Below are 25,959 nucleotides of genomic sequence, written 5' to 3'. Positions count from 1 at the left end.
AAACTTACAGCCTTTGCTTATTTAAATATTTTGATATATGAATCTATGATATGGTACTTGATAGTGTAACTTCTCATTGTTTCAATGGATTATATCTATGAATGCATGAAATTGAAATTTGAACTCTTATTTGATTCATTTGATCATGATTCATGATGCTATCCTATGTTCTTAATCTAATTCGTTTGATGCTATGTTCTTAGTTCTATGATGATTCGATGAATGATCAATGATATTAGTATATATTATATTATATAATTAGAATTAGAATTAGAATCAAGACTTTAATTTATAAATGTTATTATGTTGCTACTTGCTATTATTAAATTTCATTATTCATATATATATATATATAGCTAGCCATTCCCTGCCGTCCCTTGTTCCAAGCAAAAAAAAAAACGTCCCGTAAACCCGTTTCCCCGTCCCCCTATCCCGGAAACTCGGGGTAACATAGCTATTTATTAATTAGGTCCTTTAATTGCCTTTTCACTTAAGCTAAACTTAGGTGCTTTATTTTATCTAGGTGTTATGCTTTTTTGTCTTAGTTCACTTAGAGGCACTTCTAGTTAGCTTTTTTAGCTTGTAGTTGAGTTTAATTTAGCTCCTACTTTGCATTGTTTTAGTTCTCCTAATTTTAGGATTAGGGCATATCTTGCTTTCTATAAAGCAAGTCATTCATTGATTGTAATTGCACCTCCAATATCAAATCTTTAATTCTTTTGTGCATTAATACAAAATTCTTTGGTTGTTACAGAGCATACAATCTCTGTTTGATCTCTTTTGTGTGATAGGCATTTTTCTTGTAGATGATTCTTGGCTCCTATGATTGATCATCAACTTCTACATGGTATCAGAGCTTTTCTGTCAAGTTGTTGTCCGCATGCTTGAGGGATCCAACTTAAGTTGAATTTTTCTATGCACATTGGGTTCAAATGGAGGTTAACATTGCATCCACAACGTTGAAAAACCCCAAGATCAACTGTTGTTTCATCAAAATCTAGGCAATTGAAAAATTAGGGCAATTTGGCTGAGGGCACACAAATCGAGTCAAAATATGGGGGTAGCTGAAAAATATGGGCACTTTGGCGCAAAACGGAGGTCACCATCGTGCTTAGAAGGCCCAAAAACTTCTAAATTGCCTGTCAAATTGTCAAAAACAGATATCGACAAAATTTTTGGTGATTTTTCATTAACACACTTTATGAGGCACACAAATACGTACGGCTGTACTTGTGCCAGCATCAGCAAAAAATATTGGAGGCTCTAATTTTTGTTTGGTTAAAAGAATGTCACGTGGGTGCAATAAAAGGGAAAAATATTTTTTAGTGAAAAAGTTTTAAAAAAAGTCAAAGAGGGAGGATAAGAAGTACATACCAAGCCTGCATCAGTAGGTACAGTGCTAACGTCATCCACAACCCTCTAAATTTGGTGGACCCACTAAAAATAGTGCCTAACTAAAATTAGCAAACTTCCTCTATTTTTAGCTCTCTAAGCCTTAAAAAGCAACGTGTGGTTTGTTCATAACTTCATCATATGAAAATGAAATCGGGCAAACAAGATATCGTCGGAAATCTGGTTTCGTCGGTGATCATAATCTAGTGGTAGTTTTGTTAGATTTTGTATCAATTTTTCGTACCAGGCCTCTAAAATCAGCCTTCAGTTTCGTGCTTTTGGGGCCATAACTTGCACATCTGGACTCTGTTTTTGACTTCCATACATCATCGGAAAGCTCTCAGAGTCCTCTATCCATATATTAGGTCTTTTTTTCTAGATTGTGCTCTAGATTATTGGGGTTTGATAATTTCATTTGAGAAGGTATCATGGGTTTTTCTGTTCATCCTTCAGTTGTTCGCCTGGCTAAGGGCAATTATGAGTCTTGGCAACATGGCATTCTGACACATCTTAGGTGGCTAAATATGTTGCTTTATTTATGGACTCATACCTGAACCAACAACTTTAGGAGGTAAATCAGCTTGGGGTAATCTCATAGACCATGTTGTAAGGCCAAAAAGGCAAGAACTAGGGTTTTAGGGAATCTAGGTCAGCACCTTTTTCTACAACACGTGGACCAAACACAGGTGGAGGAAACATTAATGATTTCTTCCAACCTCGCACAACACTAGGATGGCAAACCACTTTGGACAGTATAGGATGAAGGAAAACCGTCCATGAACAAGCAAAGAAGGCAATTGGTAAATTTTGGTACTCCTCTGGCTTATCATTCCATGCTTCCAGATCTCCATATTGGCAAGCTATGGTAGATGCTATTGCAGTTGTAGGTCTTGGGTTTCAAGCCCCATCTTATGAGTCATTGAGGGTTGGTATGCTAAAAAATGCAGTACGGGATGTTGAAGATGTTGTTAAAGAGCATTGGTTACTGTGGGCTATTACTGGTTGCAGCCCAAACCCTCATTAACTTCCTTGTCTCTTGTGAGATTGACACTATTTTTTTGAAATCTGTGGATGCATCTAATATATTGAAATCCGCAGCTGCATTGTTCGAGATGTATGACATGGTAGTTATAAGTGTGGGGTCACAAAATGTAGTTTAATTTATCATAGACAATGCTACTGTGTGTGTTGTTGCTGGGAGACTTCTAACAGATTATTTACCTCTCTATGTTTTTTACACCATGTGCAACACATTGCCTTGATATAACCCTAGAGGACATTGGAAAAATTGAATGGGTTGAGGCATTGCAGAACACTCACAAGTTTACCAAACTTATTTATAACCATACGAGGATTTTGTCTATAATGTGCTCTTTCACAGGAGGCAATGAGCTAGTTTGACCAAGGGTGACAAGATTTGCAACACACTTCCTTGCATTACAAAAACTATGCGAACAAAAAAGTAATTTGAGGCGAATATTTTTTTCAGTTGAGTGGATGGAGTCTGGCTTCACAAATCAATCAAATGGCATAGCAGTGGTAGAGTACATGCATTCTACTAGCTTTTGGGAATCAATTGAACAAATTGTAGAATTTTTAGAGTCTCTAGTAAAAGTCTTGAGATTAGTGGATGGGGAAAAATCCCCCATGGGATATTTGTATGAGGCCATGGATAGGGCCAAGGAGGCGATGAGGAGTAAGCTGACAAATAATAGGGAGAGGTATATGTCGTTTGTGGGACATAATTGATAGGAGATGGGATGGACAAATGCACTCTTCTCTCCATGCTGCAGGATACTTTCTCAATTCCATCGTTATTCTTCAAGACTCCATTCATGGATATTGATCCCAAGATCAAACAAGGCTTCTTGCATGGACAAAATGTTTCCAAATTAGGATAAATTTAATGCAGCTATGTCAGAGATGGAATGTACAAGCAGGCTAGGGGTTTTCTCTCTCTTAGGGCTGCCATGGAAGGCCAAAAGACCTTCCAACCATGTAGACTCTATAAACTTTGAGAGTCTCTTTATTTTGCCAATATGGTCATTAAATTTGTTAAGGTTTTAAGATATTCTTACAATATCATCTCCATATAATGTGTTTTTCAGCTCAATGGTGGGCTTGTTTTGGTGACAAATGCAAAAATCTTAGGTAGATGGCAGTGCACATTTTGAGTCAACCATGCAGCTCATTTGCTTGTGAGCATAATTGGAGTGTTTTTGAACACATACATTCCAAGAAACGCAACCACCTAACACAACAATAGTTGAATGACTTGGTGTTTGTTCACCACAACCTCCCGCTTGAAGCTAAAGAAAGCTCAAGGTAAGAATATTAATATATACTTGCAATTAGTTGAAATTGTATTCATTGTGTTTTGCACTTGTTAGGGAAAGACTAATTTCTACATGGGCAAAATCAAGAACTATTGAGGAAGACGAGTCAATTGACCTCGATGAGATAGATCTAGAGTCTGAGTGGATTGTTGCTGTTGTTGATGATGATGATACTTCGCTTGAGCTTGAAGATTTTGATCTCATGAGGATGGCCAACATGGATGCTGAATGAATTGAACGAGTTTGGATAGGCTCTCACCGAGGAGCTTCATCATCAGGGCCTCTTGCTCTTTAGCATGTCATTGACTACAGTTGATTTTTTGGAATTTTGTACTTAGTTTATAGGTTGACTTTGTACAAAGTCACAACCTATATTGTAATAGACGTTTTGACAACTGTCACCATCTAGATATTATTTATGTTGTGGTATGTTTTGTGCAATGTAATGAGCGATATGAATATAAACAACGAAAATCTATTTTCTACAATTTATGTGTTGAAGTCTCTATTTTATTTGCCTACAATATCTCTATTCTATGGAAATGTCCGTAAATATAAAAGTCTTCTTTGGTTTTGTTTTGCAATATTTTACGTTTTCTTGTAAGTCCGATTTTTTCTCGATTTTTTCAAAAAATCTTATACTTTTGTTCTGTCGATTAATTCCCCAAACGATTAATGCTTCTATGCTCTAGACATTGCCAACAACCCTACCCATAGACTCATTGAAGTAGATTTTATTCTTTGCTATTCTCTCTCTTTTAATTGTTGAATTTGAATTAGAACATTTAAAAGGGATTTTATAAAATTTTCTATCGAGTGCCATCATCCATTTTTTCTTATTTATAGAGGGTACATAGGGCAAATGTAGAATCACTTGCATTGCCGGTTGACATTTTCTGTGTGGATAACATCAGTCAAGTTCTCACTTGCAATAAGCTACTCACTACAATCCACCTCAGATTCCTCACATTTGAATGCTTCTTAACACGAGACTCAAAACTATAAACATCATTTTCTTTAGAATTTATCTAAGTTGCCGGTTTAGGTACAAGTGCGGGTATGAGAATTAGAACCTGGTATGATGGTAGAACAATTTTTTCCTTATATATTATATGTTCAAAATTATAAATTATAACTAATAATGTGTTGTCTATTAAATTGATTAAAAATTAAAAATACATAAAATACCAATTATGATACAATGTATGGAAATTAAGAACGATGTTTTGGGTAGATGGAGTTCACATATCTTCAAAAACCAAGCATTAGATTTATTTATATTGTAGGGATTTGTTTAGTATATATTTTTGTTGAAGTAAAGATTAAGCTTCGATACCATGTTGAATTTTGCAACACAAGCTTGCAAGACCAAACAACAAACTAGAACACTTTCCACAAACGAGAGTAGCAAGAAAAATATGCCATATTCCTCAAAAGCAAATATTATAGGATTAAATTACAATTGTACAATGGTTTGCTTATAAAGAAAGCATGAAGATGCCCTAAGCCAAAAATAGGACTAAGGTAAAATAAGTTCAACTCTAGCTAAACTAGATGCACAACTAAAGCAACTAAAAGCATAAAAGCACAACTAAGTGAACTTAAGCAAAAAACAAAATAACATAACTAGTTGTTAAAAAGAAACTAATAGCTAAAATGCTTTAACACGCCCCCTTAAGTGAAACTTACGGTGAGTAAACATCCTCTAAATGCATGAATGCAAGATGGGTCTCAACAACAAAAGGTATGATTAGGTACCCATGTTCAAACCAATGCAAATCTATCATGAACGGAGAAAAGGAGAAAAACCCAGTGGGAGAAAACTCCTCTTTAAAAGAGAGAAAAAGAGAATGAAGGACTAGGAAGCATCTAAGAAGATAATGTCCCCAAAAAATAGGAACATGAAGAACATCCTCTGAAGCACGAAGAAGCTGTACACAATTGTCGAATGTTAACTGCTATAGTGTTGAATGAAGAATCTCCTTTGAAACCAAGATGATGATCAGGATCAAGAAGAAAATAATTTCCATTAGTACTGCCAACGACACTACTTGATCAATGAATAGATGGAAAACCATGGCAAAAATTTTGTTAGTTGAAGATATAGATGGCACATCAATATGCACAGATGACCTTAATGACACTACTCAACCATGCAAGCGTAAACTATTAGTCGAAAATACAGGTACCAATAGTATGAAGAACACTGATTAATACAAGTCACCTTCACAAAATTGGAATGCAAGAGTGTCTATACGGTAAAAGCTCCATCTCACCAAAATACAACCACTGCATCCAGATAGTACATAGGAACAAATATTGAATATGTAGCTCACTCCAAAGCAAAACCAAGGAAGCATTAGCACCAATAGTAGAAACCCCTGCCATAATGCTGGCAAGAAAAATATGCCATATTCCTCAAAAGCAAAGATTACAGGATTAAATTACAATTGTGCAATTGTGTGCTTATAATGAAAGCATGAAGATGCACTAAGCCAAAATAAGAGAACTAAGGTGAATGCATGATGAGCTAAAATAAGCTCAACTCGAGCTAAACTAAATGCACAACTAAAGCAACTAGAAGCACAAAAGCACAACTAAGTGAACTTCAAAAAAAAAAAAAAAGCATAACTAGTTGTTAAAAAGCAACTAATAGCTAAAATGCTCTAACCGTTTTCTATATCAAGTGAGGTTGAATATCTTGCTAGCTGGTTAGGCCACAAAAGTTGCTTGTCTTTTAATACCATCGCTAGCTTTTCCATTGCTTTCAAAACAAAATTTTGCTGGTCGACAATAAAAGTAGGAGATGGAAAGGTTGGGATCCCCCTCCATGATTCTAGAGAAGGTATGGGCCACTTTCATTGCACAGGAAAGCCCTTTCCCAGATTGTCAACTTCAAGGCAACTTCAACCATAGATTCCCTGGCACTAACTGATTGCGAGATGACTATGTGAGACTGCAATTTGAGCGGCTTTGAAGATGATGTTTTGTGTATGACATTGAATGAGTTGGACTTTGTCGATGTTGTAGAAAGACTTGTGAGCCATAGGTGATGGCTATTTATCAACTTTGAATCTCTTGACCTAGTCAAAGTGAAGAAGCAGTTGGAGGAAGGCCATACTAGAAAACAAGACACCACAAAAATATGACGCTTAGGTGGAGGTGGATTTGTACGCAGGGGTTTTCCCAAGTACGCCTATGCGGTTCCCCTGGGTATACCGAGACTATACCTGTACATGGACCATACCGGTATGGGTACTCGAGCAAGAAGAGCACTACCCAATAACATAGGGGTTAATGCAAATCGAAGAGGGGCAAAATTCCTCATTTTTGTTTGTCAAGAGCAACTCTTCAATAGTTTGAGGGTAGTAAGCTTCTTTTTTTCCTCCAAAAATTATGCTTCCTTCTATTGTTCAAGTAAACAACAACAATATGGTCTACTTTGAGGCACTTTGGCATGCAATTGAGGAGTTGTCATAACTAATTTTTTGCACCCAACCTCCCACTTTAGAAGAAAAGGTTATTGAAGAAGGAAGCACCTCATCCAAATTTGTATGTAGACAAAATCTATTAAATAACTAGTGTTTTCTAGTTTTGGTCATTGCATCAAAAGCTATGGATTCACCAAAAGGGTGGCAATCTATTCAACATCTTCTATCAATATTCCAACAAGTAGCTTGGTAGTCTAACTCAAATTGGGACCTTATTAATGCATTCCTTCGTAGGATCAAAACTTGGTTTGATTTGTTAAGGAAAAACCTTATGTTATCAAGAAACCACAAGCCATCCAAGAGGGTTTGGTTACAATCTTCATGGTTTGAAATGGAGATCACAAAGCATCCATTCACAAAAGATGAGATCTCAACTTGGCCACATAGTTTCCATTTTCTTTGAGCCCATTTTATAAAAGCATCAATTTTTGCCTTAGCTCCTAAAATTTTTTCAATAAGAGAATTCTCCATCATGGAAGGTGACCTTTTTACAATTGAATCTGGAACTCTATGAACCATGTCCTTGTCTTCTTCATTTGGTTCCAAAGATAATGATGGAGTAATACTTACCTATAATAGTACTAGTCTAGGATTTCTTCAAATATAGCTCACTGATGTTGCCTACAACATCAATAATCCTAAGTTATCGGGTTTGCGTTTGGAGCTTGGTGCACTCGGACTAGGTTCGCCCTTGGGTTCACTTGGGTGCGCCCCAAGGGTGCCCAAGTTTGTAGTTGGTCCACACACCTGGACCCATAACAAATTGAGGGCCCCTAGACCACACCTAGGCAAAAAAACTCCGTCACTTAAAAAGTGACAAAAATAATTTAAAAACCACTTTTTCTTTTACCATTTTTTTGCATCCAAAAATCCGAAATTGTCCTTAAAAGCATCATTTGGCCCAATACAAAGATCTTTATATATATATATATGTATCGATGAACCTGTACCCACGAACCCAAGGGCAATTTTTTTTGCTTGTACCCATGAGACGGGTTCTCGTATTTGAACCCGGATTGGTAACTTAGCAATAATCTTAGGAGACGCCATAGGCTTATCCTTCTTTGCCTCCAAACACTAAGCCCCAAAGCTATAAGGACCTTGCAACACAATTGCTTCATTGTAAGCCCATTTGGCTTCAACACCTTTGACTCACAATGTATCTCACAACCAGATTCATGGGCACTAGTACAAATATTAGTAATTACCAATGCATATGGGCACACAAGGTGATGAGAGAACACTAGATCCGCCTTTGCAATCTTGACAACATAAATCACTTGACACACCTTTAATCGTATCTTTCCTTCCACCTTCAAAACCATTGGGAGAACCACATGAGGAATAGAGACAACATCACACATAGACCTAGGGAGAAGAAACCCCTTTTCAACCTTTGCAAATAGGTACTATTGTAGACTCTTGAAATTGACCATTGACATTTGGTCAATTTACCCCTTTTAATCCCCTATCTTGTTGATTAAATAGTTTATAATTTTTTATTAATTGTCGGTTAATTCCTTTGTTTCCTAGCCAACCCCTCCAGACAATTAAAATAATTAATTTACTTATTTGACTAATTCTATAGCCCCTCACTTTTTCCCTTTTCCTCCATGTTTGAATTAAAATCAATTTATAATTCCCCCACTTTATCTATCCAGTTGTCAAACCCTCCTACTCTTCCACTTGCATCCTAATTGCCCTTCCTAATTATCCTAATTAGTTCTCTAATCATGTGCACACGCTTAATTTATGTGATTAGGGATAGCGTCAACCCTTGCCATAAATGGCCACCCAAGTTGCCCACTTAGCCTTAAAGGCTAACTACTTTTGGGAGGGTATCCACATGGGTCCCTTCCCCTTTATTCCCTTCCAAGAAATTTAAAATTCTTAAATTCCTTTTCCCCAAGTGCTTGGAGTGTGGAGACAAGAAATTCTTTTATGACAGTTTTGTCTACACTCCAAGTGTACCCCTTTTCCAACCACCTCTTCTCCTAGGTTGACATTTGTCAATCTCTCATGAGATGTGAGGACCAAGTAATCCTCAACCCTTGATTTCATGCACTCAATCTTGGCCATTCATTCCATCTCTCTCCATTCAACCTCAACACTTAGCCAATTTTTCTTTCACTCAAGCGCTATCACCTACATGCATTTTGATCATTGAGCACCCTTATGTTGTCAAATTTCTGAGCACACATCGAATCTATTGTTGCTGGGCAAATCATTGCATCAAGGAGATCAACATACTTGATTCTCAATGGATTTTGTACTGGTTTGATCCCCTTTTGCCCTATCTTGAGTGTTCCATTGTTTTGGTGATTTTGAGTTATTTTGTTGCTATTTTCGTTCCTTTTGAATCACAAAAAATTGCACATCACTACAAGTTGGGCAATCTCTCTTTTTAGTAGCTTGAATAACCATAGGAGGTATGGAACCATTGGCATTAAAGGCCCCCATGAAAGGACATTCTTTCATTGTAGATTGTGCCTCAAACATTTTTTGACAAGAGTCAAACTAGATATTGATGCCCTTAATCCTATAGTGTGCATAGGGTTATGAGTAGTTGGTTTGTGGCTACCTTAAGTCTTAAGAAATTCATATGATCATTATTAAAGTATTGTTTAGATAATTAAGTTGTCCTAGCTGTTATATTTAGGTATCTAAGTTGGCTTGGGTGGGAGCTATGGAATAATTAGGTGTATATAGGAGCTAGTGGTTAGTTTATTATTATCTTATTGTGGGTTGTCTTCTCATTAGATATATTGGAGGTTTGGTCGCTTGAAGTGGATATTATTCTCAAGCATTATCATGTATTTGCAGCATATTTCCTATCATATTTCTTTCTTGTGTGAGTTATTTTCATAACAAGTGGTATAAGAGTACGATCTTGACACTTAGAGGGCAAGAATCAAGGCACTTTTTATTTATTGAAGAGGTTAAATTGTGAAGTGCATAGCTTTCTCATTTGGGTGAATTTTTTCTTGATTTTGGAGGTTTTTCAAGGACATAGTAAAGCTGCTACAGTCCGAATTTGAGGTCATTTGGAAGAAATTTGGAGTCATTACAAAATTACGATTTCCACCAAATTCGATCCCAAAGTTACAAATTAATGAATTTCTTTCTGATTTCTAGAGAGTTGATCAAGGACATATTGAGGCTGCTATAGTCCAGATTTCAGTGAAATTAGGGTTTCTACCAAATTCTTTCACAAGACTGCAAAACATTAAATTTCTTGGAGTTTTTTCTAAAAGGTGAGATCTAGACCCAAGAAAGTTATAGTAAAATTTATAGACCATTTAAATTTGCTTTATATGATTTATTGCAAAATTATTTTTCCTCATCTTGATGGGGTTTGCCACGAGGTAAAAAGAATCTTATTACTCTGAAAAAATTCATAGACAAGGATGATATAATAATTGAGGAGGTGGAAATTGTAACCTTTTGTAATGTCCCCTTGTGGAAATTCCCTTAAATTTAAACCTGAGACAACCTTTCTAACCTCACATTAGAATTGTAATATATTAATAAATATAATTTTATCAAAATTAGATATATTTTACTATAAAATTCTAAAATTAATTCTAATAATGGAACTTATCTTGATCAGTTTCCCGGATTTGACAATTGAGGATATGTTATGACTGATAGAGTTTAATGATGCTAGTAGTTCTAAAGGTGTTGTTCCTGATTTGAAAATGATTCTTGCAATCTTGTACTATAATTTGGTGTACAACATAGATCTGAAATATCCTGTCGCTAGGAGACTTGAATTGTGCAATATTTATTGATTACATCGATGAGTATGCAACTTGCGTCTATGGTGGAAACTGAGATTATATGCAGCCCCAGATACCCTCTTAATAACAAAAGAAAATTATATGCTGTTGAGTCGCCCCAAACTGAATGCTTGTTTGATATACTATCTTTGTAATGGCAACTGTACTGTTGTGGTTTGTGATATAGTTCTTTGTCACTTATGCTATATATATATATATATATATATATATACATATACTGGCATCCCTAACACTAATCTACATATTTATGTGATATGGTTTACTGACTTTGTGCATGTAGAACCATCCAAACTGGGCAATGATGGTGGTGTTCTTCCGTTTTACTATCCATAAGTATATACAACCATTTTATGCCAAAATGTGAATGAACAACTCCGCCCTATGCCTCTATTCCTGAACGTCGAGCATTTTCCTCTTTGCTATCCTGAATTTTAATATATATATAACAATTCGTATTCTGAAAGTAGTCTGCATCCTTGATCACCGCTGTTAGAAGATCACTGCTTTAGTCATTATCATTCGACCACTATGGCAATCTGTATTTTCTTTTGTCTCTAATTGTTCTCTAATCTATGCAACCCTGAACATGCCAAAAGTAGACGCACTACTGGAGCAGATCCAAATATGGATATATGTAATGTTAAATTTAGCTGTGAAGCCACCCAAGATTGAAGGAAAGCAAGCCAAGAACCCAGAGATGAACAAAACTCAGCACTCTCCCAGCACTGAACTAGACTCACAATCTGAGCTAGTGTTCTCTTCCCAATACTTAGGCTAGGGAGAGGTGAGGGCTTGTTTATATAGAAAAATGTGGGCATATTAGACCAAGAGGAATAATAACTCCCCGTAGCCCAAAATAGGAGGGGGTTTTACCTACTTGGTAAATGCCAAATACATGGTTATGCCAACTCAGGTAAAGACAAGAAATGGTTATGGGGAGGTGGCTAATAAATCCAAAAGAGGGTGTGACATTCAACCACCCAAATGTGGGTGTGAATGACACATGCGAATGTAGGATTATGCCACATGTCCTCACCCTAACCATTGTATTATAACCTAAGCAAGCTTAATAATGTGTAGGAAAAATAAATATTCCCCACTAACATAAGGAAAATAAATACCTACACTAACACCCCCCCTGAAGCGTAGCTTAGGTGGGTGAAACACACAAAGATGGGTCTCGGCTACTAGGCCATGTTGGGTACCCATGTACAAAACAATCTCTCACAAACGGATTAAAGGAGAAAACCCAGTGGGACAAAACTCCCCCTTAAAAGAGAGAAAAACAAACAAGGTTCCCAACACAAGAAAGAATCCCATGCAAGGAAGAAATCCTCTCCAAGATAGAAAGGATAAAAAAGATTATGTAGCCTTCCTCAAAGTAACCAACTGTACCAATGGTTGATGCTCGAAAATGGATGTAGAAGATGGACCACCATCGTCAAACAACATTCCTCCCCTTAGGAAGAAATAAAACCAAAGGTGCATGAAGAATATCTTCCCATTCCTAAAATGAAGATGAAGGAAGAAAGTGCAAAATGTATGAAGTCTTTGAATATTGCTCACGTGTCTCCATGTCGATGTCGAAAGTAGTCATTTCCAAATCAGGCGTTCTAGGCCACTGTGATGAAGATGACAATCCGGAATCTAGTAGAGATGTATGTCGAACAATGTCCAAAGACTCCCGAATCTCGTTTGAAGATAAAGACGCCTCCTCCAAATGCTGCTCAAAAGTATCCACACTCATGTCAAATTGTGAAGAATGATCATCCGGAGAATGAACAAGATAATCCAAAGGTTCCTCTACAACAACTGAAGGAGAATCAACTTCATCAAAGAGAAGATGAATGTCATGAATAGTGTCTCCCAAGTCTGAAATATGAGACTCCACAAACAGACCTGTAATGTTTGTCAAGTAGTCATCCCATGAAACTGGATTTGGAAGACGACGTATATCTTGCTGCACTGAATCACAAGTAGCCATGAATGTAACAACACAAGTATCCTCAAAATCAATAGTAGATAGAGGAGAAGGAATGCAAGGCTCAAGAACTGGATCTGATGTGAGAATACCCAGATTCAAGTAACCAAAGTTTTCCTCAAAATCAATATTCACACTAGGAGTGTGATCAACAGCCAAAGGATCAGAACCATCATCAGGTGCAAAGTTTGAAAAGGTATATAACCGAGATGCATGATCAACCATCCCTGTAGCAATTATCTCTCTACTTTCCAAGTCTCGAATGACGGCTGAATTAGGTGTGAATTCCATAGTCTTCCTTGTTCCACCATGGGTGATCTGATAGATGGAAAGAAGATTATTTGATAGATGAGGTACGCACAAAACATCATTGAAACTGCCATCCCCAATATCAATAGAACCTTTCCCAATCACACTCATATAATTGTTGTTGCCCATCAGAATAGGTGGCATAACACAAGGCTCAAAAGAAGAGAACATAGACTGTGTAGAAGCCATATGATGAGAAGCTCCAGAATCCAAGAGCCATCTCCCTAATTCACAACTTGTAGCACAAAGAGCTTTACTTTTACCTTTAGTAGATCTTGACTGTTTTGAATTGGAAGAAGTTGACTTAGACATTCTAGAAGGAAGATCAATGTTATTTTTCTTAAGAAGATGTTTGAGTTCATCAATATCCTTTCTATAACAAGAATGTTCTTCATGTCCAATCCTCTTGTAATATGAACAAGGTAGACTTCTCCTTCTTAGATGAATCACCTTTTGAAGATGATTTAGTCTGTGCTTGATCTGTATATGGCTTTGGCTTTGATTTCTTTTTTTTCTTGTTAGAACCCTTTCCTTGATTCCCTTGTCTAGCCACAAAAGCATGTGGTGTAGATGACTTAAGGAACCCCATTGCGATCAACTTTGATTGCTCAAGCATTAACATTTCCATGAATGAATCAAATGAAGGTGTAGTGTAAAACTACCCATTGTCAATCGATGGGTTTGGAAGCTAGAAACAAAAGCTGCATACTCGGAAGGAAGCTTGCCCAACAAGTTGAAAACCAACTGTGCATCCTTCTTCTCAATGCCACATTCTTTACATTGTGCTCTTAGTTCATTTGCTCTAGTGGCATAGTCTTGGATTGTATCAAAATTCTTAGGATCTAGATTTAGGAGATCACTTTCAAGTGTGTAACCTCTAATCTCATTAACTTGACCATATAATTTTCCAAGTTTATCCCAAGCTTCCTTGATTGTCTTACACTTTACAATGTGAAAGATTAGATCAGGAGATATATGCTTTCTCAATGTTCCAAGAGCCATAGAACTTTTGACGAGCCATTGCATTTTCAAAGTAGGATCATTAAAGTATGAAGAACCTGAAATTGTGCCATCATCATAATGACTTAAACCTTTTTCCATTAGCTTACTCCATGCATTAACTTTCCAAGTTGCATAATTATAAGGAGTTAAGAGTGGAAATTTAGGAGAACCCATAACTAAAAATGAAAGAGCACAAGCAAGTAGATCAGAAAACACAAACAACAAGAGAGACCCCCTCCCCCCTTTTTTCACTCAATCAAGAATCACCCCAACAAAAAATGATTGTGACACTTTATAAATCAGTGCGTTTACAACGCTGGAGTTGTTTTCCAGAGTTTTACAATGTCCAAAATGGACTCAAATACTGAAAGTACAATTAAATATAAATATGAGAACCTCAAAATAGCACCAAAATGTAGTGCTCGAAAAAATATCAACTTTCAAAAAAAGAATCACCTCAATCCGAGGTCGTATGTGAAAGTTACATACATTTGAAGTTGAGAAAACGAGGATTGCCCTTCAGATCTGATGAGAAAACTGAATTTTTGGAAAATCGGGATTGCTGTGAAGAGCACAAAATTCTGCCCCAATTCAAAAAAAATTGGTCAAAAAAATACCTCCGTATGGCTGAGAACAAGCCGTTTGAAGTTTTGGTAGAAAAAACAAATTCTCAATGGTGAGGGGTCACCAAATTGACAAATAATCACCTCTGCCAAATTTAAAAATAAATGCCACCGCATTTAGAGGAACCACCAAGTTTAGCCAAAACCTCCAAATTTGTTTGTAGCTAATCAGTTTAGAGAAGCTCTTCCAACTAATGATAGATCACCGCTAAATTTGAAATATCGTCAAAAGTGGTTCAACTCCAAATACTACTAACTAAAGCAGTATCCCTAAATTTAATGAGCATCTCCAAGAGGGTGAGTAAATATCAGCACAAGACATGAGGCAATTTGTTGTTGCAGAGAATGGTATGACCTTCCAGAAGTACGGATGTTGAGGGGCTAGATTTGTTTGAAAATTTTTTTAATAAAAAAAGTGTTTTTGAATTTACAAGGGGGGCCGAAGCCACACCCTACCCCATTGCAAGGGGTTTCGTGGCCTTTGAAAAGGAGTGGCGGGGGTTTAAACCCCACCACACAGGTTGCGCGGGGCCTAAAGCTCCCAAAATTGACGAATTGACAATTAATCTTAGTTGTTTTGAGCCTTCTGGATGCGATGGCACAGTCCTTTTGACCTCAAAATGCACCAAAAATCAGCTACCCTCCAGATCAGCTATTGAAAGCTATTCTGATTCTTTAAGAAACAAGACCCCCCTTAGAAGCTTTTTTGATTCTTCAAAACATCATAGGATGCAACATAGATCATACTACGCTTTCAAGAATAAAATGAATCTAGATTCTAAACAGATCTACTAATCCACAACTCATAGCTAGCTCTGATACCATGTTAAATTTAGTTGTGAAGCCACCCAAGATCAACGTGACTGTAGGAAAGCAAGCCAAGAACCCAAAGATGAACAAAACTCAACACTCTCCTAGCATTGAACTAGACTCACAATCTGAGCTAGTGTTCTCTTCTCAGTACTTAGGCTAGGGAGAGGTGAGGGCTTGTTTATATAGAAAAATATGGGCATATAAGACCAAGAGGAATAATAACTTCTTGTAGCCCAAAATAGGAGGGAGTTTTACCTACTTGGTAAATGCCAAATACATGGTTATGCCAATTCAGGTAAAGACAAGAAATGGTTATGGGGAGGTGGCTAATAAATCCAAAAGAGGGTGTGACATTCAACCACCCAAATGTGGGTGTGAATGACACATGTGAATGTAGGATTATGCCACATGTCCTCACCCTAACCATTGTATTATAACCTAAGCAAGCTTAATAATGTGTAGGAAAAATAAATATTTCCCACTAACATAAGGAAAATAAATACCTACACTAACATGTAAAACCAACAATTTTCCCCCTTGTAGAATGTGTTCAACTTGCATCTTATACCCCTTCAAACTAAAAGGTGGCATCCTTTGGATTCGATGAGTCATCCCTATTCATAAGCGACTTCTTTCATAATTATCACTTTGCTTGACCAAAGAATCTTAATCATTGTTATCACTAGTTCTTGTAATCACTCCCCCATAATATGTGTCTTTTCATAACATACTCCGTAATGCTCAAGGTGCTATACCTTAACAATTCTTTGCTTTCTCAATCATCGCTGACTAATCATGTGATTAGCATTGTCTTAATGCAGATTGCTATTCTTTAATTAATAAGAGTCTTCATCACTAATCGGGCTTGTCAAGATGGCATCAAATGAGTACTTGAGTGTGGGTAATAATATTTCTGAAGATTATTATTTCGGCATCATAGGAACTGATATGCCTTAAAATTGTGTTATGTGTGAATGAAGACAAAAGTGATGTGGCTCATTGTGTGGTTCGTATGTTTGGGAAGGACTTTATATTGTTGCGAGGGAGACCATTCTGACATGCGTCAGATCTAGTCTGTTACAAAGATTACCAAGTGATATGTTGGTCACCTATAAGTAGCAGCAGCACTCAAGCTCAAAGAAGTGGTGAGTTGATAAATTTTTCTCTGTATTTTCTTGGGTCCTTCTATTTTCACCAGCCATTAAGAAGGGAGAAGTGGGGCCCGCAAGGACTTGGGCAAAGGCTCCAAAGGTAAATATCAGCTCAAGGATTAAAACAGAAATAATATTGAAAAATTTATATTATTATTTGATAAATATGAAATTAGTATTAATATTTGATAAATATAAATTATATATTAAATCTTGTTTATTATTATCAAGATTTTATTTAGTTCATTCTATTCATATATATATATATTAATTGTATTATTATTTATTATTGAATTCTATTTTAGAGTGGCATTATCATGTTTTGATTGTTTAGATGGGGACATCACACCTTTGACTTGTCAACAATGATAGCTAAGTTATAGGGTCTTTAGGCAATGTTAGGACAAGTGACTTCTTCTCAAGATTCCAAGATTTCCAACCTATGGAGTCACACCATAAGACTTGTGAAGTTGTGTTTTCTAAGGGACATGATACTTTTGAGTTTGGATCAGATCTAAAGATAGATCATCACCCAATTAATTCTATGTCTATGCACTTCACACCAAAGACGGATATACAAAAGTTTGATGGTAAGGATCCAACCAATTGGTTTTGCCATATTGAGTAATTCTTTGATCTTCGTCATGTTCCATGTCAACAAAAAGCTGCAATGGCATCTTTAAACTTGGAATTGGACCAATTCATTTTGTGTCGTTGGCTATGTGAAGAGAAGAAAAAGAAAAGGTGTTGCCACCTGGTTTGTTTTCTAAGAGGAACTCACTACACATTATGGTGACAATCTTATGGATAACTACTTTGGCTAGCTTACCAAATTAAAGATAAGCTGCTGGTCCTAGTTCGGGCCTGGTTTTGGGTTCAAGGTTCAGGTTTGCGGGTTTGGTCAATTTTTTTTTTGGGTTTTGGGTTTGTTAGTACACAAACATATAAAAATAAATAATAAATACACATGCAGCAAGAGTTAAGTTCAAAATACTTTACTATGCTAATAGTCAAATAACATAGCAAAATATACCATCATATATTAAAGTTTTAGTTCAAATAACATAGCAAAATACACCATCATATATTAAAGTTTTAGTTCAAATAACATAGCAAAATAGTAAACACACCACCATATTAATGCTTTGGTTCAAAAATAATAATGTCAAGCTACAACAATCAGCCATCATTGATCAAATATGATATGGGTCATAAAAAATATCATCATCATCCTCCATAAGCAACAATCAATCTTCAAAACTCTCCTTGAGCAATGGCAAACAAAACACAAAGTTCATCAATGGAGCAAAGAAGTTATGTTTTTTATTCGATTGTGCAAAAGTGAAGTAGGTTTTACCTTTTTAGTGTTTTAAGAGGTCAAATTAAGGTTGGGGGGGTCGGATTTGCCATTTTGGCATTAAAGACAATTAAAAAAAGTCAACAAAATTAACTTTTCCGCCAAATTCCCGATGTTTCTGCAAAATACTCCAAAATTCCTCCGGGGTTCTTCTAGGTTCGGCAGGGACGAACCCACAGTGTTTGGGCATGACCTTGTCCGAACCCAAGGAAAACTGGACCTGAACTAGGACTCGGGGGGAACTAGACTGGGACCCGGGGGTTCCTAAGGAAGAACCTGGTAACTTAGATTAAAGCAAATAGGTATGGTCAAGGATTTTATCAATTCCAAGTTTTGTCTTTAAGAGTGGAGAATGTTGCAGATGAAAATTTAGAAGAATTATTTATGGGGGGTTTAAAGGACCTCATCATATATGAGGTACACATGTTTTGTTAGAGTTCTCTGTCCCAAGCAATGATTATGGCAAGGCGAGAAGCAGAAACGTTTGCGGCCAATAGAAGGAAAGGATTTCTAAACATAAGAGATAGAAGCACTTGTACACAATCACTTCCTTAGCTTACTAGACTAACTCTAGGAAACTGAAGGGAAGAGAGCTAAAAAATTATGTTTTAATTGTGATAGCAAAATAGTCGAGGATGTAATGCCCCTTCCCATAAATTTAAATGAAAATAATAAAATTGCAAGCAAACAACAATCTTCACTGGATTTGAATCATAAACATTAGTCTTAACCTAATTCTTCCTAGCAACTAAATGATGCCGTGGAAATGCATGTTTCAGAGGATGTCTTTAAATGCATTTATCTTTCCCATTTCCTTGCAATTTGGGTGGATTTGATGGGACTGGGCCGAGTGCATATTTATATCGTGAGTATGAAGCACCAGGAAATAAGTTTGCAAGGACAATGCCAGTTTGGGCCCATTTATTTATCCTTAGTGGGAGTTGCTAATGACTCATTTTCTTGCAGAGTGACTACTGTTTTCTTTGAGACAAGTATGGATACTCCAATTTGGCTGGTGTCCAAGAAAAGACAAATGACTTTTTTAGGGTAGATTTTGAGAAACTCTTGAAGAAGATTTTCATATCAGGTCATATTCTGAAAATTCATGCCGTGGAGACTATTTTGGGTGACGAATTTCTGAGAGCAATTCATAGATATAGAGTCAATTCTGATGTGTTTGCCATGTTTTTGGCAACACTTATAGAGATGGGGGAGTCCAAAGAAATGGCAAGGTAACTATGCCAAAAATTGTTCAGAAAACCTTTTCTTGGAGAATTGGATCATGTTCTAGTGAATGTTGATGAAGACAAGCAAGTCTGACTTTCTAAAGGCTACTATGTGGTTAGGGGCTGGGGCAGAGTAGTGAAGAAGCTTCCATTAATCTCTTCATTGGAGCCTTCTGTGTTTCTGAGAAGCAAGGAAGTAATCTCCTGTGACATGTTGTTCTTGAAGAAATTGATGGGCTTGGTGGCCAATGAGGGGGAAAGGTGGATGCAGAACTATATGCGGGTTGAAGGCTTTGTGAATGAAGTGGAGGAGGATGAAGATTTCAGGCCAGACATCAAGGAGGAAGAGGAGATTGCTGGATTATAGATGCTAAAGAGGTAGAGGTGACAACACATGTAGACTGCGGCCTAGACTGTCCTGTGAAGATCAGGGCGAAGGCCTAGAACGTGAGTTAGATGGTTTTGTCTTTTTGGTTTATGCTATGGTTTTATGTATGTAATGGTCTCAGTTACGGTTTAAGACTTTGAGTTTTAGATTAGGTCTTACGGTGTTATGTATAGCTATATCTCCATTTTGTCACACAGAGATATTTGGGGAGTTACTAGTTCTGTTTATGTGAATGGCTGCCAGCAGCCCTTTAAGCTGGAAGATATCTGTAGGTGGTATTAGTTGGTTTGTCATGGTTCCTAGGGTTTCAGAAGCACACAAACTATTTGATGCTCTTTTTTGAAATTAATATATAGGTTCAGCTTCAAGCTGTTATCTATCAATAAAAAAAAAAAAAAATTTAGTTGCTTTGAAATAAAATGATTGGGCCCAATGTAAAAATATCCCTTAGCCTATGGAAAACAAAGAATAGGTTATAAGTCCTCAATTAATTCTTTAGTTTTGAAAAGGGGACATTATACAAATTATTTGCTATTTACCTCTCTTTCCTTTGGGAGCTACCATCAATCAGGAAACTTTCACTTTTCACTCAGCATATCCATCCTTGAGTAATCTACAAAATTGAAAAACTGGACTATGACTGAATCCATGACCGGATGACTCAGCAACTTGATAGGAGGAAAAGTTAAGTTGACATTGGTAACATTACAAGAATGATTGCAAACTTGACTTAAGACAAATTTTCATAGGCTTACCAACAGGCATTATATGCAATAATTTAACAGAAGTTTTTTACCCATAAATTCGAATTAGAGGCACCATTTTATATCAAACATTGTTCGTTATGAAATGTAACAAGTAAATGACTTATATTGCTTTAATAAAAAAAAAATTGCTCCATAAAAGTAAATTTGTAGATGCAATAAATCAAATTATTATAGTTTTGTTTGCACCAATTTTTAATTTTTCAACACACTAAATGTGGGCTTCTGAATTTATAAAAATAGTTCTTACTCCTCTATCTTTAGAAAAGTGGGATATATTTTAAATTTCTTAATGGTGTATTTGACATTTGTTCTTCATGAATTCTCATTTCTGCAATTTCTTCCACCATTGGTTGGGGCTCTGCATATATCCTTTGTTGGTGGTCTGTGGTACAATATGCAAGTGGGTGGGTTTTTGTTGCCTGGGTGGCTCAACAAGGTCTCCACCTGTGCCTTTATATGGTGCTTATCCTTCCCATAGATTGCTGCTTCTAATCTGCTTGGATTGGCTTCATCTTCGATCTGCTGTTTTTTTTGTTCTGGTTTGCGGACTGTAATCATGGCACGAGTTTATTTGAAATAATGTTGATCGTTTTTGAAGACTGAAATCAAATGCTTCTTCTATTCACATGGCCTACAGGAAGAACCCGGTGTTATATGTTCATTCTTCATGAAGAATTATCTTCTTCTTTAGCTACCTTTGCACTCTCCTTCCCTTGATTCACATTGGCACTCACTTCCATAGAGTGACTTCTACAAATTATTGACAATTTTTCAATCAAAGACAGTATAATAATAGCTCTGATACCATAATTGAATATTGGGAAGCAATCAATGAGTAATGCATTATTGATGGAAGAGCAATATATACAAAGCCAAGTCAGTTATCAGAATAACTAACCAGGCCAGGCATACCTGATCAGCTATATGACAATTATACAATGATGTAATAGATTCTTTTATTCTAACAATTGCTTTGGATTTGGTACCGTATTTCTCATACTAAGCTTATTTGAAGGTTGTATTGAGTAGCTAGTATTAAAGATTTGTATTTGGTGAGCTGCTTTTGAATATGTAGAGCAGTTTACAGATCATCCCCCTCCTGTGTTTGGGAAGATCAGCTGGTAGTCAAAAGGGTTTGACTCTAAATTGTCTTTGAGTGGAGTGAAAGCATCTCTGCTTGCAGAGGGGGGAGCCAGACATGTGCAGGAACTGTTTTAGTTGCACATGAACAAAGCCAACATGATCAAGACTGAAGGACTTTCAAATATCATTCTCAAATTGGAGTCCAAATGCCTTTTCCTTGAGAAATGCACAAGGATCCTTATAACTCAATTCACTATTGCACTAAAATGGTCACATAGGAAGACATGACACAGCAAGTCAAACACAATGGGGCTTTTGATTGCTCAATTGAGTTTTTTACTTTTTGCAGCAAATTTTTGTAGCTCAATGCTAGAACAAGGAAATCCTAGGTCCTCATACCCCAAAATAACATAAAGGAACTCCCCAAAGTAACATAGAGCAACTTGCCAAAATAACATAAGGAACTTCAGGGTATAAGTGTCAAAGACATAAAACCCTGCTTAAGTTCTTTTTTAGTTACCATCCATATAGCTGGAGTATGATGAGGAAAATGGAGAGGAACTGCTTAACAAGAAAAATGAAGTGACGAAGAGGAAAGAGTTGATAAAAAGAAGGGGATACCTTGAATTGAGTTCTCAAATCAAGTAAAGGTTTGGCACTCAATAAAAGCAAGAGTGTGCAAGAGATAAGGCCTCTAAAATAAAGCATGATTGAGATTCAAGTTGACTTGAGGTATGATCTCATTAAGAGGTGATATCATGTCGATCTTGCTTTGCTAAAAATAATGTCCTCAAGGGCAGGCCAGAAAGAGTGATTTGAATGCTGCATGAACTTGGCATTTGAGATTCCATGATTGGTGAGGAGGTCAACAACATTATTGACTTCTTGGAAGACATGATATCATGAAATGACTTCAAAGTGGTTTGCCAAAGTGCAGCTTTCTTCAGAATCGCATTGATAAGCCAATCTTTTCAAAGCACCTTCAGCATGATGTTTCTCACAAGCTAAGAGTCACCCTCAAGAGGAAAGCTATGATGACCATTGAACATGAAAATCACAGTCCTACCAGGGTGCTTTTTCTTTGTTATTAATACCCGTTACTAAATCAAATAAAAACAAAGGCTTCTGGGCCCCATAAGTCTTGGGTTCTAACTTCTATCAAGAAGCTCCATCAAAATTCAATCTTATCACATTTTGATTAGAAGGGAATTGCACGTAATTCCTTACCTGAACATTTATAAAAAAATGTTATTGCTTGTGAATTCTATTTAAATTTTAACCAGAATGTTCTTCCAACATGTTCTAATTATAGAATAATTGCAAACCCTACATTGTCGTTGAATTTAGCAATGCTCCTTATTGAGTTATTGGGTATTTTAACATCAAGGAGATTTCACTCAGGGGTTTAGGCAATGATCTTACCAGTTCATGCACAGAACTTAAAAAGATTGTTGTAGATATGTTCTGCTATCAATTAGATTGAGATTGCATACTTCTGATGAAGGTTCTTTTTTGCAGCAACCCAGATCAATCAAAACATCTAGAGACTGCAAGGATGCGGATCTATGATATGTGGATTGATTTTGTAAATTTGCGATCTGAGACATATGTGGAACATAGTCGTATTCCTCACATGGTAATTATTGACTTTTGTTTAACAATTTCAAAGTTTATAGAAGCAAGCATTATTGCATATTTAGAATAAATTCCATAGAATAATTAAGTTAATGAAAATTGAAACGTGGATTGATTTATTCTGTTGCAAAGAGATTTTGACGGTTGTCACTGTTGAAAGGTGCTTTGGGAGGCATCTTAAATTTTTAACCATGGTATGCTTGTATCCCACTTGTTTTTCAATGGTTGAATATTTTTGTATCTCATTGCAGAAGTTTGGCACAGCGAAAGAGGATGCATATAGAAGGGATTTGACAATAAACAGGTAAGAAAATAAAAATTAAATCTACTTTATCACAAAAAATTGAGAAATTTGGTGGTCTTTTTGTTGTGGGTTAGAAAAATACCACCTTGGATTCCAATTCTTTCCTGTCCTGGACTGTTACTGTTTATTAGCTCTTATTCACTCTATAAATGTTGTAAACATTTACACCATGTGCTTTGGAAGTGTTTGTTGTTTTAAATATATGTTTTTCACAGTTTGTAGGAGACTTGACCCTGACCCATGGTACTTGTTTCTTGTGCTGGAAATGTGTCTCTGCCTCAGAAACCCATTAAGGGATGTCTCCAAACATTAGGAGACTTCAAATGAAGTTAAATTACATCTTTATATGTTGTCTGGAAGAAAACCTTGAAAGTTGGGAAACTTCCTATAGAGCTTTCTCAGACATTTCATGTAAATTACTGAGGGTTCTCCTGAACTACTGCTATTGTAGTTCACAAAAGCTAAAAGAACTAAAGAAATACACTAATAGACTTGTGATTTCCTATTTTTTGCGTTACAAATTGCTTTTTTTGTAGCAGAGAAACTTCCTATCAAATTTCAAGAAGGTGATAGTACAAAGGTAAATAATGCTTGATGTGTTTTATATGTGCCAAAGAATCAAAAGAACACGAGTTTGTCTAGAAGAGAACTTTACGTTTAAGGTCGTAGATGGGTGTCATGCTTCTAGTCAATATATGGAAAGTTCACCTTTGTTTTGTCTCGAAGAGACATTCATAGAAACAACCAGAACAAATCTTACAATTACAATTGATGAGAGAAAACTTGCCTTAAGATTACAAACCATGCAAATTTCAATTCATTAGTCAAGATAACCTACAGTGAATTAGAGATGGTGACAGATGCATTGAGGATCAAAAAGTTAGTTTAGGGATCCTCCCATTGAAAGGACTTGGTTAAAAGTATCATTGCTTGAGGAGAAGCAAAATTGGAAGGGCGGACAGTCATGCCCCTGCTCTTTCCTCAATAACAAGCCTGTAAGTGAAATCATCTTACAAAGTAAGACCTCGCAATTTCACCTACAAATCGCTATCAAAGCAACAATGCTGGAAATGGACTTATGCTAGTTGATGGATGTAATTTTCCCTAATAGGACTTGTTGTCATTTTATGACACCCTTGGTCCATCAGTGAGAACCGATCAGAGATATGTTCCATGGACCAGCGCTGCCCCAGTTGGATCAAGGAGAAAGCAATGGAATTATGAGGTGTGAAGTGTTGTCTTGCCGGAACTCTGAAACCCTGAGGTTCCAAAGTTCCTTAGCCTCTTCTTCTCTTGCCAGAACTTCGGAACCCCGAGGTTCCGAAGTTCCTTCCTTAGCCTCTTCTTCTCTTCCTCAGAACTTCGGAACCGTTCCTTCCTTAGCCTCTTCTTCTCTTCCCCGGAACTCCAGAACCCCGAGGTTCCGAAGTTCCTTCCTTAGCCTCTTCTTCTCTTGCCAGAACTCCAGAACCCCAAGGTTTCGAAGTTCCTTCCTTAGCCTCTTCTTCTCTTCCCCGGAACTCCGGAACCCCGAGATTCCGAAGTTCCTTCCTTAGCCTCTTCTTCTCTTGCTGGAACTCCGAAACCCCAAGGTTCCAAAGTTCCTTCCTTAGCCTCTTCTTCTCTTCCCTGGAACTCCGGAACTCCGAGGTTCTGAAGTTCCTTCCTTAGCCTCTTCTTCTCTTGCTGGAACTTTGGAACCCTGTTCTGAAGCTCCTTCCTTAGCCTCTTCTCTTCCTCGGAACTCTGGACCCCGAGATTCCGAAGTTCCTTTCCTTGGTCTCCTTTTCTCTTCCACGGAACCTCGAGGTTCCGAAGTTCCTTTCCTTGGTCTCCTTTTCTCTTCCCCAGAACGCTGGAACCCCGAGGTTCCGAAATCCCAAGCCTAAGTCTTCCCAACTTCCTTTCGGCTTGCAACACTTCTAGATGGCGTGATCAACACTCAAGGCTTTTAATGCTCCAACAACTCTTGCAGCCAGTTTTCTATATAAGGCTGTTATGCCTCATTGTAAAGGGTTCTCTCCCTATTAGCTTGAGCTATTCTATGCTCTTTCACTTCTCTTAAAGACTTGTATTTATCTTGCATTTCTGCAACTGTAAGTTTGGCCATTGGCCTTATAATGAATTGAAATCATCATTCTTGCCTTACTTCAACTTATGTATGTTGTGTATGTGTTCTTACCTTCATTGTAAGTGTATGTTTGTGGCTTTCTTTCACATATATGCTGTGTTAACATGTTTCCAGGTGTGACTTGTGGGAAACCTTCTCCCCTCTTGACATTCAACAAGTCCTAACCTCCA

General features: G+C 36.9%; 1 protein-coding gene across 4 annotated transcripts in view; it reads left to right on the top strand.

The window, feature by feature from the left end:
- LOC131069132 (tRNA nucleotidyltransferase cca2) overlaps window positions 1-25,959 on the top strand; it is a 168,237-nt gene that overhangs the window by 59,081 nt on the left and 83,197 nt on the right. For all 4 annotated transcript variants that reach the window (XM_058004471.2, XM_058004470.2, XM_058004469.2 and 1 more), the window contains 2 exons: window positions 23,238-23,355; window positions 23,606-23,658. In XM_058004471.2, the coding sequence (XP_057860454.2) occupies window positions 23,238-23,355; window positions 23,606-23,658 (171 nt within the window). The remainder of the gene's footprint in view (window positions 1-23,237; window positions 23,356-23,605; window positions 23,659-25,959) is intronic.

The sequence above is a fragment of the Cryptomeria japonica genome, chromosome 1 (genome assembly GCF_030272615.1).
Source record: "Cryptomeria japonica chromosome 1, Sugi_1.0, whole genome shotgun sequence".
NCBI lineage: Eukaryota > Viridiplantae > Streptophyta > Pinopsida > Cupressales > Cupressaceae > Cryptomeria > Cryptomeria japonica.
This window is presented reverse-complemented; position numbering and strand designations above follow the sequence as displayed.